General features: G+C 35.8%; 1 protein-coding gene across 5 annotated transcripts in view; it reads left to right on the top strand.

The window, feature by feature from the left end:
- LOC127834962 (uncharacterized) overlaps nucleotides 1-14,950 on the top strand; it is a 79,021-nt gene that overhangs the window by 54,111 nt on the left and 9,960 nt on the right. For 3 of the 5 annotated variants that reach the window (XM_052361121.1, XM_052361117.1, XM_052361118.1), the window contains exons 3-5: nucleotides 12,442-12,529; nucleotides 13,142-13,290; nucleotides 14,474-14,631. In XM_052361121.1, the coding sequence (XP_052217081.1) occupies nucleotides 12,442-12,529; nucleotides 13,142-13,290; nucleotides 14,474-14,631 (395 nt within the window). Of the gene's footprint in view, nucleotides 1-162; nucleotides 552-8,043; nucleotides 8,168-9,745; nucleotides 10,203-12,441; nucleotides 12,530-13,141; nucleotides 13,291-14,473; nucleotides 14,632-14,950 lie in introns of those variants that run through there. The other 2 variants (XM_052361119.1, XM_052361120.1) reach the window with 2 other exon arrangements.

Raw genomic sequence — 14,950 nt, 5'->3', positions numbered from 1 at the left:
TTAAAGATATAGTGGTAATTGGTATTTGTAAAACATAAAGGGCTGAAAAGGATTTTATCTTTCCATGCGTTTCGTGGGCGTTGTGGTCTTTCTTAATATTATGTAAACATGAAAACCTTTGCATCACAAATTGACAGAAAAGCCACAAACAAATGAATGCTGATATAAACTGAAATCTGTTAAATTACGATATAGCGAACTCGACCGATTTACACAATATCGAGAAAACTAAACACTATCATGGAATACATGACGCATAACTAACAGTGAGCGGTGAGTGAACCAAATACAAAAACTCGTACACAACACACGGACTAAGCGTGTAAAATTTAGTGAGCGGTGAGTGGAAAATATAACATACAAATATTGACTGTATACAAGTGTATGAAATTAACCTAGTGGGGAGTGAGTTGGAATACAAGCACTCGCAATGCACGCGGAGTTTATAGCGCTTGTCAGCAAAGACCCGGATGTCCGGCCGGAGTTCGAGTGCGATGCCATGGTTCCCTGGTTCCGGGACCACTGCGCCCTTTTCACGGACCTCCCGGAAGGTACACGCCCTCATGCCACGGGTTATATACTGTACACTTTCCCGCTCAGAAGCAAAGTAAAAACGGCTATATGCAACTAACATCAAATCAAAACAGCCTGCGAATAACTCTCATATGAAACATTTTGCATAACATCCTGATTAATATGCGTTCAAAATCGCCTACATTATTCTTTAAACATTTATATAGTGTGCAGGAGTACATGCACTATTATGCCATATTTATAATGCGCGACTGCGGCATAGACATTTGCGTTTGAAGTCTGTATCTTAACATTTGACATGTAAGACTTTTTGGGCGTTAATGGCTTTGCCTATTACCGATTCAAAAAGATTTGATTTTAAATTCAATCTTCCTGTTTATTTAACACAACACCAAGAAAAGTTAAACCATTCACTTTTACACATCACTTACCCATTTAGTTAAACAAACACTTAAGTCACAACCTTTACGTTTAAATGCATTAATTATGCATTAGTTGGTACAGACGCTCACTATACATGTGTAACATCCTGATTTGCTTACATTTTTTAAATTATTTATAATTGTATTCATCGATCCATATTGCACGCATATATATTGAAAACAAATTGTTTCTATAAATTTCTGCAAAAGTCTCTTTGATCATTTTGTCAACCGTCAAATCAGTTAAATCAGTTAATTGATTTTACCGATAGATATATCCATCTTTGCGTCCGTCGCTGTGAGTTTAATGTCATAAAATTAAACGAATGGGTTTCCAAAGCCTTAAATTACAACCATTTAAATGACAAAAACAGCTAGTGTAGAAAACGATTCTTTCACAACATGTTTGTTCAAGTGATTATGTTTACTTTTGTCATTTGTATAAAAATTATTTAAATACATGTACTATACCTTTACAGAACAATTGGATAACGGATATAATAAATGGACCATAACTCCTTCAAATATGTTGACGGAGTTATTGTCCATCGTTTAAATGAATAATGCAAAGCATGACTCAATTAAAATTATTGGTTTTCTGATGATATTTCAGATACTTACAAGATAAGTATTGATGCAAAGCATCAAAGGGCGTCGAGAATTTCAGTGTAAAAGGCACTCAATGAAGTTACATGGAACGATTTTTTTCTACTGTAAATATTAATATAATGGCCGATTATTTTAAACAAAATAGAAAAAAAAACTGGTATAACCAGTATCTATGATTTTGTGTTATAACCCTCAAATAACCATTATTTATGATGTTGTGTTATAACCCCCAAATAACCATTATCTATGATTTTGTGTTGTAACCCCCAAATATTTCATAGTTCATTTTATTTACATTGGTTTCCTTTTTTTACTGGTATCCGTGTGCAGTTTTCATTAATGGAACAGAACTGTATAGATTTTAAAAAATCTACTTCATCTTGTATGCGTAATTTCATATTTTTGTCAACTTTAAGGGGAGATGATTCTGAACTTATTCTTACGTTGCTCATTTACCATAGGGGTTGAGAACTCATTGATATGAAAACACTGTAACAGTTTGAAAAAAATGAATGAAAACTGTAAATTGTATAAAGAAGCTGCATTTCACAATACTTTGAAATTCAGTAAAAGATCATAATAGATTTATTGCTCCGATATTCATCATTTTCAATAGGGTTCGAGTGATACTGATATAAAAACACTTAACAAGTTTGGAAAGATTCAGACGAAAGTTGTGAAATCTTTTAAACAAGTGGAAATTGTTTATTTTGTCAAATTTAATAGAAAAAAAATCTGGACTTATTGTCCCGATGTTTCTCATTTTAAATGAGGTAAAAATGCTCATTGATATGAAGACACTGTAAGTTTGGAAAGAATCTGATGAAAAATGTTGACATAATCACCTAACCAGTTTTTCACTTTTATTTTTAAATTCAAAGAGACATTATTCTGGACTTATGGTCCGATATTGCTTATATAGAGTTTGGGTTGGGTCCTCATTGATAAAAAAAACCTGTGAAAGTTTGGGAACAATCGGATGAAAATTTTGGACTTCGAACAAGGATTTCAAAATTTCTCAACTTCAAAGTAAGATAACTATGGACGTAATGGTCGGATAATGCTAAAGGGCCCATACCACCTGGATAGTAATACGTGTCGCGCTTCGCGCTCTATATGTTGTTCGTAAAAAAAACTCCGAGGAGGGAGCTGGGACACAGCTCCTCCTTGATAAGCGGTTGCTTCCTTTATCGCAACTCATTGTTACAATCAATAATACGTTTCGCGCTTCGCGCTCTATATGTGGTAGGGATAGGCCTTTGATAGACAACCATAAAAATACTTGAATAATAGATGTGTTGTTTGCATTTATTTGTTAATATAAAAACACGTGTATTTTTTATAAGATTAATTAACGTTGTCACCACGTTGCATCCATTAATTTTAATAAAAATGTCCAATTGTAGTAAAATCGATTTGAAAATGTCTACATAAAATAAAGCTTTATTATATTTATTAACTTGACTGACAAAATTGTCAGCCGCCGAACTGTTCCGTTCAAGCCGGAACCCAGGATTGAACCAGCGGCCTTTAGATGACTGTTGCGTAAACAATTTCACTTATGTACTGCTATTTGGTGAAGTTGTGTATAGCGATCGTTATTATATGTCTATTAATAAACTAATACATTGTACGTTTTCGTACCACTACGCCTTCCAATAAACTTGCTTGCGCGATAGGTCGTCAAATATCGTACTACATTGATTCTCCACTAAATAAGCAAATTAGAAAAAACACAAAATTAATATATTTTGATTATGTTTTGTTTTCATACAAACATCATTTGTTTTTATACAAAACCAGAAAGTTTCGCGTATTTGCCCAGTCCCTGTGATCTTTCCCCTGTGATCAGTTGTGGATCAGTTATTAATTAAAACAATTAGCTTTGCATTATTGGCAATAAATGTTGTAATAAATGTAATAGGCACAAATGCAGTACTTATTTACACTAATTTACACAAAAAATCACCACTATGCAAGATATTCTTAAAACAAAAATAAACACATTGATCCGTAAAATAACTTCTCCTCCCTTAAGCGAAAAAAAAGCATTACATACTAGTCGCCGCCCTCCAGGGCGCCGCCAATAAAGGTCTTTCAGATCGAGTCTTATAAATCATAATGCATTTTCTGCATTGGCATATATTTATGGGTATTTATCAGTTGAATTGTGTGTTGTTCACATAATTAATATTTGCACGAATACAAAATTAGCCCGTTGACGCTTAACCAATCAGCGGAACCATGTTCTCGTGGTTACCACTGACGTGAAAATTAAGGGGTCCCAGATTCGATCCCCCTATCTCTTCAATACTAACATAACAACTCGTCGCCTCATGAGAGTTTAAACTAAAGTGGTGCGTACTTTGGGCTTTAAACCAGCCACTTCGAGATGTAGGGAACGGAGCATCTCCAGTAACTTCTGTAACCCAAATAAAATTAACCCAACTAATAAAAAAAAAACATCTAATAAATGTAACACAACTTATAAAAGAAACCCAACTAATAAATGTTAACCAACTTATAAAAGTGATCGTACTAATAAAAGTAAAACAACTTAAAACGAAACAAAACTAATACTAGAAATGGCGCGGCAGAGGCCGACGCGTATCCCCACGCCGAATGTTTGACCTAGGTGTGCCCCAGGGTTGGTAATGGGGCCATGCATAGTTGAGATTGACCGTATTGTCATAAGAGAGGTTCAGTATCAATTTGAAGTGAATCGGTGTAGAAATGAAGAAATTATAGTAAAAGGCAATTTTGGGTGGGTGTGGTCTATGTGGGCGGGGCGCCCCAGTGTTGGTAATGGGGCCATGCATAGTTGAGATTGACTGTATTGTCATAAGAGAAGTTCAATATCAATTTGAAGTGAATCGGTGTAGAAATGAAGAAATTATAGTAAAGGCAATTTTGGGTGGGTGTGGTCTATGTGGGCGGGGCCCCAGGGTTGGTTATGGGGCCATGCATAGTTGAGATTGACCCTAATGTCATAAGAGAAGTTCAGTATCAATTTGAAGTGAATCCGTGTAGAAATGAAAAAATTATAGTAAATTGAATTTTTTGGTGGGTGTGGCCTATGTGGGCGGGCGCCCCAGGGTTGGGATTGGGGCCATGCATAGTTGAGATTGACCCTAATGTCATAACAAAAGTTCAGTATCAATTTGAAGTGAATCCGTGTAGAAATGAAAAAATTATAGTAAATGGAAATTTTTGGTGGGTGTGGCCTATGTGGGCGGGGCGCCCCAGGGTTGGGAATGGGGCCATGCATGGTTGAGATTGACCGTATTGTCATAAGAGAGGTCCAGTATCAATTTGAAGTGAATCGGTGTAGAAATAAAGAAGTAAATGTAAAATAACCTAAAAAAATGAGTGATAATTTCTGACGCGGCCCCACCCCAACCGCTATAACTTTTGACCCAGGGGTCAGATCAAAATTCCAAATAGTGCAGGGTCGCACATATGCTCATAGCTACCATGTGTGTAAGTTTCAAGGTTCTAGTGCTTTTAGTGTAGGAGGAGATAGTGGCCAGGACGGACGGACAGACAGACGGACGGACGGCGGAGATAACCACAATATCCCCACCTTTTTTTCAAAAAGCGTGGGGATAACAAGTTTTTAAACTAATAAAAGTAACTCAACTAAATAAAGTCTTCCCGTGCACTTCCTTAAAATGTGCTACAAACACGTTTAACGAAGAATCAAATTGATATGGCCTCTCAGGATTTATGAACTTACTACACGCGAAGACGATCATGTTTTGAAGCTGTTGACAGTATGCCAATAGACTATTGAGGTTCAATATCAGAAACACGTCTCGCAGTCACGTGGTATATTTACGGTCCGAAAAAATGCCCGGAGGACGGCAAACACGCACCGCAGTTCCCTTTTTTACTGATTGGCTGGACGTTTATATAAGCGTATGTTTTCATTTGCAGAAAATTGTTCCCTACAGATCTGTCCGTAGTCTATTCACTGTGGAAATATTTTGCATAAATGAATTATAATCCCATTTAAATTGAAATATATTATCTTTCAAAATATTCTGTTATTATTGAAGTGAACAATTCGCTGATGCCGTCGTCGACATTACAGCGTGGGGCGCAACAGATTACGTTAACTATAGGTGTAATGTTTCGAGCCTTCTAATGAAAGTGTGCGTGGAGCACATATCGGGCATTCGCTTACGCTGCATGAATACACGGGTTCGAATCCTGGCTCTTGCTTTTTTACTTTTTTTTAATATTAAAAAAGGGTGAGACTATACACACTATGTAGAATTTTAGCATTATTATTTAATGGCATTTGAAAACATGGAAACATCTGTGAAGAATATCCTTCAAAACGTGGATGGGAAAGAGATTTTGATTTAATTATCGTAACTGAATAACTGTTTTCATAGAAGCAATGTTTCAAATAAATATGTTCCTAGCATGTTTAGCTAACTTTTTAAAACTTATAAATGTGTTATAACAATGTGAATCTATAAATATTCATATTGCGATAACATACATTTTCAATGTATTTATTAATAGGGAAGGTTACTTTAAATAGTTTTAACGGATAAGTAATTGTATTGATAGGACTGAACTATCGCTTAACTATGTGACGGCAAACATTTTCTTTGCGATATGGGGCGGCAAGAGAAGGGGTTCAAAAAAAAGTATTTTGACATTCACCTGCAAATGATGTTGCCAATTATTTGAAATCATTTTAATAATTTGAATAAGAATAAAAACCTTCAGAATGTGTGCTCCAAAATTGAGCGTGCACGAAATATTTTGCTTAAGTAACGTTTTCGGTAAATATAACAACAACAACAACAACGAAATGTTCCTTTCTTTTTGAAGTAAATAAAGTGGTCATTTAAATTAAAAGTAGAAGTAAAAAAAAAATCAAAACAAAGATATACTTTTGACCTTTGTTCCGAATAAGAAAGTTGCTCAGGGTCGTTATTAAAAATGATGTTATGATAACGTTAAGTACCACCTATTTCAAATATCTCAAAGGAGCCTGTACTAGTTTTGAGAAATATCTACTTCTTATCAATAAACAAACAGCGGTCAGTTATGTAAGGAACTATTTTCTCCAAATTAAAGCAAGAGCAAAAATAAACGTCTAGCCAATAAGAAATAACATTTACATCCGGGCATTAGCGTTCTCGCAAAATACCTTGCTCCCTTGATACGTGTTTCTGATTGTCCGGTTGGTGTATGATGTTTTGCAATATGTTATCACTCCTTGTTTAACTAATGTGTACTTATTCTTACCGATTTAGATTTTAATTCAGTCAATTGTTAATTAAGAATTTATTTATAGCAGAAACTTCCCTGTATCTTGCCAAACAGTCTTTCAATACCGTTGGCGCTTTGATTTAATTATGTACAAAATAACAACAAAGCAATCATTCCAACTCGGAATCGGATACCAACTTTCAAGATTAGGTCGACACAAGTTTCATGTTTCTATTGTCGGTAGCAATTAATATAATAATAGAGCTTAAATAACGTAAACAAGATCTTCTTAAGGAATATGCGTTTACAAAGCATGATCGATTCATCTTAAAACAAAACAAAACATTGATCGATCTTTGTTTTTAGACTGCGGTGAGTACAGTTAGCTAGGTATTGTTTTAATTGTCTGGTTCATTGTGGTTTTGCTATATGTTAGTCGCTGTTCGTTGTTCAGTATAAGTGACTATTGCAGAATGCGCGAATTATTTTAATGCTGCATTTTTTGCAAAGAATAGACGGAATGACGCAGAAAAAGAAACATTGATTTTATTATTTCAGCACAAAGTTTGGTATTACAGCATATTTATTTATGGAGTTATTAATAGCATTTAAGTTATTAAGGGATTATTAATAGAACATAATGGCATGGTATAAGGTGAAACGGTCGTTCGTGTTAAAATGTGTTTGTGAATGAGGAAAGTGAATGAAACTGTAAAGCATACATTTTGTTCCTGAGGAAAACAAAATTGGTACCGTTAATCAAACATGTGTCGATTGCCACATGTCAGTGACCAGTTTGGTAATTTGTGAAAAAATGAAAGAAAGCACATACTTATTGAAATATATAGGTTTCTATTATTTAGTTGGACACGATAGTTGTTTTTTTTTTCAAGCAGAATCATTACATTTAAGTTCGGAACACGTTGGAACCGGAAATGTTTAGCACAAAAATATATTCCGTGATTGAAGTGACAGCAAGCGTTTGTGTCTGATATAATTAGTTATGATTCATAACCGCTGTTGTAAAGTGATTTTCAATGCCTTATTGGGTTGTTTTGAAGGGGACTAAGGTTTTCGAATATCAAATATGAATGTATTTGTCGAGTTAAACAAAACTTACGGTACATGTATTTAATGTGAAGCGTATAATTCTGCCAATTGTCGAATTCTTAGGCATTGTGGGTTGGGTTGAGTTTGGAGATAGGTAGGTAAGGAAGGGGTGGTGTGAGTGAGGTTGGATGTTCAGAGTTTTAGGAAGACAAATTACCCTGTGTGGTGTGATCAACGATGTTTTGTTTTTGTATGCAATATTTAAAGGAATGCTATGGTCTTTCACAAGCATAGAGGATTTTTTAAATTGCGAATTAAAGGTATGGTTTTATTGTTTACGCTTATGTTTTCGTTGATATATGTTGTCATTATTGATGATTATGAGAATTATTATGGTGATGCTGTTCGCCACACCGCGACCGCAATAGGTGTATTTTCTTTTTCTGATAAATTAATGGGTGTCAGATGACGCGGTCTTGAATCGATGTTTAATTTTAGGATTAACTGCGCAGAACGCTTTATATTGACAGATCCATCGGAAGGGTTAGAACAAGCAAACTGTCTATAGCACGTGCAGAGAGTGCGAGATCAGTTTTTAATTACGGCGCCATTTCCCTATCTTGCGAAACGGATCCGTCAATAACATTGTGTTTATTTTTATTCATCCATATAAAAAATAAACATAAATCCTTTTTTTATCCTTTCAAGATTTGATTGCCAAAATGTCTTAAAATGACGTAATCAAACGTCGATCTCGGTGAAACCTGATGCCGTCCAAATATTAGAACGGGTTAACTAAAGTGTGACTCGCTCCTCTTTATGGGGGTTTTATTTTGAATTATTCAACAAGTTGGCATACATACATTTACATGTATAGATAAAGTATATGCCTTAATTAAGCAAGTGATAATACGATTATGAGAGCGTTGAATGTTTTAACTTGTTCTACAAACAATATTATTCCAGTGCTAAAATCTGTAAAATTAAATTCGTTGAGAAATTCGCCGATAAGCTTGTTTTACATTCCAAGCGTTTGTATGAATTAACTAATGATAATTCCATTATAATAATATAGGCAAATGTAAATTTAAGCATTGACTTAGATAGTCAGCCACAACACTGGTTCCCTTTGGTTCTTTGAGTTATTGACTCGACGTTTTTATAGTCACAACACTGGTTCCAATTGGTTCTATGAGTTATTGATTCGAATGTTTGATTGTCGCAACACTGGTTCCCTTTGGTTCTATGAATTACTGGTTTCAAGGATTAATAGTCACAATAATGCTTCCTATTGTTTCTATAAGTTATTGGCTCGAATGATTGATTGTCGCAACACTGATTCCCTTTGGTTCTATAAGTTATTGGCTCGAATGATTGATTGTCGCAACACTGGTTCCCTTTGGTTCTATAAGTTATTGGCTCGAATGATTGATTGTCGCAACACTGGTTCCCTTTGGTTCTATAAGTTATTGGCTCGAATGATTGATTGTCGCAACACTGGTTCCCTTTGGTTCTATAAGTTATTGGCTATGATTAATACGCACCATTCTGGGTCTATGAGTTGATGGCCATGTTTTAACTTAAAATAAAAGGGTTTCAAAACATTAGTTTTAATTGAATTGAGACATTATTGAGTGGTGGAAACAGTGTCCATTTGTATGGCTTTACGGGGAATACATCTAGGTTTGGCTATTTCGAGTGAGTTTTGCTATACGTTTAAACGGTCGAACGTTTGATTTAAGTGTCAACTTTGATTTTTTTTTAAAGATTTAGTGGTAATTGGCATTTGTAAAACATAAACGACTTGAAAGGAACATATCTTTCCATGCGTTTCGTAGGCGTTGTGGTCTTTGTTACTATTATGTATTCATGAAAACTTTGGCTTTACAAATTGACAGAAAAGCCACAGACAAACAAGTGAATGCTGATATAAACTGAAATCTTTTGAATAACGATATAGCAAAATCGAACGATTTACACAATATCAAGAAATCCAATCATTTGACATGAAAAACATAACGTGTAACATACAGTGAGCGATTAGTGAACCAAACAAAAAAGTCATACATTACACACGGACTTAGCGTGTAAAATTCAGAGAGCGGTGAGTGGAACCACGGACTCTACATGACAATATATGTTCCTTGGTGGAACATATAATACACAAATATTGACTGTAGACAAGTGTGTGACATCAACTTAGTGGGGAGTGAGTTTGAATACAAGCACTCGAAATGCACGCGGAGTTTATAGCGCTTGTCAGCAAAGACCCGGATGTCCGGCCGGAGTTCGAGTGCGACGCTATGGTTCCCTGGTTCCAGGACCACTGCGCCCTATTCACGGACCTCCCGGAAGGTACTAGCCCGCAAGCCACGGGTTATATACTGTACACTTTCCCGCTCAGGTTCAAAGTAAAAAACGGCTATATGCAACCAACGTAAAACCAAAGCAGCCTGCGAATAATTCTCAGTCTGTTCAGGCTTTTTGCTGTTTGCTGCTCATCAGTAACATAGAGGTGGAAATGAAGCATTAAAAATTTTAATCAGTAGTTAAGGTCTTTAATTTAATTGGACTTTTTAAGAGACTATATACGCGTCGAAGTGGTTAATTTTTAACACGCAATCAATAAGTTGCACTGGTATTCACCCGGTCGACACGTATATATGAATAAATGTAATCACGTGAACAAATATGGAACACGTGTTATAAGTTGAATTGGTTTTAAACAGTAACTTATCTGCGAAAATGTGCGATCAAGTGATCAAGCTGTTTAATTGATTGTTGTGCAACATTACCTTATTAAAGAATATAATATATAATGATAACTGTTTCTTACGGTGTAATTTTGTACGTATTTTGTTGTACTCGGTCAGTCGGGATTTTCATTTCTTTTTTTATATTATCGGTGTTGTTATTTTCGATAATAGTTTTAAGTTCGCAAGACACACTCGTGAAAAGAATGCCACCGAGTCACATAGCGGCATATTGACGCACTGTTTGATTGACTAGGCTTAATGCATATGCGTTTAGTGTCGTCCCAGAGAAGCCTTAGCAGTCCCCAAAGGCTTATTTTTGGACGACGCTTTCCGCTTTTACTGGATTTCCGTTTAGAAGAGACTTTCTTTAGACGAAACATAACATAACAATGGAAAGTGTCGCCCTGATAAGCCTGTGTTGATTGCACGGGCTAATCTCGGACGACACTTTACGCTTATGCTTTAAGCCCACTTTTCTCAGAACGAGGCTCCAGTGCATTGCATAAGCAACCGCAAAACACAAAAACACAATTAAAGTACCAAATTGATTTCAGCTATTACTTCCTATTTATCATTTCATCAGCATTTGCTAAGTATGTGTAGGTTTTTGAACATTATTGTTAAATTGTCATTAAGTTTTCGCAGCTTACGTGTTTTTTACAAGTCTACCCATGCCTTTATGTAATTTGGAAATTTGAATATCTGAAATTTCTGATCAAATGAGTCGTGTTCTGAGAAAACTGGGCATAATGCATGTGCGTAAAGTGTTGTCCCATATTAGCCTGAGCAGTCCGCACAGGCTAATCAGGGACGACACTTTCCGCCTAAACTAAATTTTTGCTAAGAAGAGACTTTCTTTAAACAGAAAATATCATAAAAGCGGAAAGTGTCGTCCCTGATTAGACTGTGCGGACTGCACAGTCTAATCTGGGACAACACTTTACGCACATGCATTATGCCCAGTTTTCTCAGAACGCGACACAAATGTTCTTTTGGCAATCGTAAAACTTTAAGAAGTCCCGACGGCGAATCACCATCTACCATCTATTCGACCAACCTAACGAACTCATACTTATTTTGTACGAAATAATAGATCTATAGACACGCCCCCGTTTAGTAAAGCATAGTTAAATATGTATCTACCACATAAAGACAATCATACAATCGCTTGCCAAATATGCGAACTTTTGTTCAATTATTGTATTGTTTTAATAAAATCAATTAAAAACCAGTTACCAAAAAAATAACACGATATATTTAGCATGCATATACATTTAAGTACACATTGAAAGCAGATCTTTAAAAATATCCAATTATGACCTATGGGAGGCCGCTGTGGCATGGTATTTGCTGATTAAATATGGCTGTTTGCTAGATTCCGATTTCTAAATGTCAGATACCAATTGCATAATCATAGCGTTTTTATTACAGAAACTCTCCTAAGTTTTCTAAGTTTACTGATTGTCCTGTTTCTGGTGATGCTTTTGCAAATTCTATTTGTCGATTGCACAGAATAATAAAAAACAAAAACAGCAAACACACGATTTACAAACAGCTTGGGTTCGTTTGTTATATGCCCGTGGCTATTGATATGCAATACTCGCACAATAAGTAACAATTTGGTGATGCGCAATTCGCGCATAGCAATTGTCATTTAGAAACTGCTTTTTAGCAATTGTCATTTAGCAAAATAATCCCTTCATACCTACATACCCACATATCTAACACGTTCCTAACACCAACACTACCCTTTACCCCACCTACCAACCCAAAATAGTTTTGGTAATGTAACTCCTGGACAATCAAATGTTTATGTCTGCTTTGTTGTCTCGTTTCAGAAATCGTGGCGGACGTTATACGTCACTGCGGGTTCGAACGTAAACGTAAAGATGACGTTCTTATAAAACAGGGAGAAATCGGCGATAGGTAGCTATCTTAATAAATGTGATATCAAGCGTAGAAGAGCTATTAATCAGTTGACATTTTAGAAGGGCTTTATAAACTAGGGTTTTTGTAGTTAAATTTAGAATATGAAATTTATATGAAACAAGTATGTGAAGATCATTAGCCCATAGTACGACAGTACGGCTCTCGATTTCTTACTGCAAAATAGTTGTCATTATTTCGTTTTAAAACATGACAAATTGATATGTAAAGTTTTCAAACCGTAGATTTAAAATGTGGATATTTTTACTGGGCTTTACTTTGTAAAGATCGTCCTACAAAGTTATGAAACGATATACGGTCGAACCTTTACATGAGTTCTTGGAAAAATGATCTTAACGCATGTGCGTAAAGTGTCGTTCCAGATTAGCCTGTGCAGTCAGCATAGGCTTATCCTGTACGACATTTTCCAACTAAACTGGATCTCCGTTTATATGAGACTTCTTGTGAACGAAATCGTTAAAAGCGAAAAGTGTCTTCCCGGATTTGCCTGTGCGGAATGCACAGGCTTATCTGGGACGAAACCTTCCGCAAATGCATTAAGCCCAGTTTTCCCATAAACGTCTCAATATGATCTTTTTAATCTCGCATCAGGCTGTACATAACCCTGAAGGGCCAGGTATCCATCTACGTAATCCAGGAACAGAAGGACTCGCCCGCAGAGATCTACCAGCAAGTTAACGCCGTCTGCTCCAAGAAAGACCTCGAGCGTGAATTCCTCGGCCAGTATGTGTGGTCAGGAGGTAAGACATGTCCCCTGGTAGGGGAAAGGACAGTTTATCGGATAAGTGCTTGGGCAGTGTTCTTTGTTAAGGGGGTAGCAAATATTTTGATTAGGGGATATGACATGTTTATGTGAAAACATGTTTACTGGATTTTGTGAAGGTAATTTTAAATCTCAACCAGCTAAAGGATTATTAAAAGCATATCGCAGCCACGTATTTTTTTGCATAATATTAAGTCGGATCGAAGAAAATCCGCTCGCCAAGGAGTAGAAAATTCCAAAGCAATAGAGGAAGAACTTTGGAAATACTCATTGTATGACTGTAAATTAGTCAGGGGATGGAAATATCCTGATAAGAGGTTGAGATACATTTTAGTTATCGGGTAGGAATTATATGTTTAAAGGGTATAAAGACTTTTGGTAAGGAGGTAATGAATAGTTAAGTCACGGTGTACGTAATTCTGGTTAAGAAACTATGCACTTGCAAATATGTATGTTTGATTATTCATTGTTTATCAAGCCGCTACAAACGTAATTGTCAAAGGAACACATAATAACGTATTTACACAAACGACTCAGATATTTATTCGACCATTTACATGGTGTGAATTGTCGCAATGTCCTCACGGAATTCGTGCAGTAGTTAAATAGTTAACTACCTAACAACTTGAAACGTATTCTCCTACCAATTCTTAGACTTAATCATAAAGTATAGACTTAGAACCAAGAACAGTATGTCCAGAATTTGAATATAAACATGTTACCATTGGATATAATGTCAATAGGAAAATCTTCTACATGAAGAATAATGGATTAATGCAAAGCTTATGAGAACTACGCCCAGCTTCCGAAGCTGCCCGAAGCCAATCTCGCGTTTGCTTGTAAATGTTCTGATATCGTCGCGGGAAATTCAAATGGAAGACATTGAGACACAAAAAATAAAAACGAGCATTTTGTATCTCGTTATAATCTATGTTTCCATACCTCATCTAGTGTTGAAATTTTGGCTATTGCTATAAGGAACACTGATTTTTATAGGAACACTTTATTTTACCAAAATATTCGTTGATTTTGAGTATTTATGTGGCTTTAAAGGAATCCTTCAATATTCCAATTTAAAGAATATCATTTATTCTTATAATTCTTGAAAGTCTCAGAATGTTCTTGTAAATATGGAACCTGGTTATTTTCGATATCTTTAGGCGAGGGGAAATCGTTCGGCGAGATGGCTCTCCTCAAAGTTGACTGTATCCGCACCGCCACCGTGGTCGCCGACATGGACACCGACCTGGTCGTCATTGACCGGAACCTCTACAACCGCTCCGTGCGTGACGTGCTGGAGAAAGAGTTCGAGCAGAAGGTAACATTCGAGATTTGAAGATTTATCAACATCATTTCCAGAAGGCCAATATCCCTTGTCCCACGTAGACACGTGTTTGCACATGCAATATGATAACAACATTAAATAAACCGATATCCATAATTATGACAAGTTACCATATTATAAGTAAACAATTTTGCTTGCCAGTATCAATAGTACATATATAAATAACATCAACAAAAATAACAGCAGTTTATAAACGTACACAATATTAAAGAGGGAAAGTCATAGTTATCAATGTATGCTTCCGTAATTTATACATACATTAACTCGTCGCACAAAATTATCATGAGGTTAT

Source organism: Dreissena polymorpha, chromosome 6 (assembly GCF_020536995.1).
Source record: "Dreissena polymorpha isolate Duluth1 chromosome 6, UMN_Dpol_1.0, whole genome shotgun sequence".
NCBI classification, from domain to species: Eukaryota; Metazoa; Mollusca; class Bivalvia; order Myida; family Dreissenidae; genus Dreissena; species Dreissena polymorpha.
The sequence above is the reverse complement of the archived record's forward strand: the minus strand, read 5'-3'. Positions and strand labels throughout refer to the sequence as shown.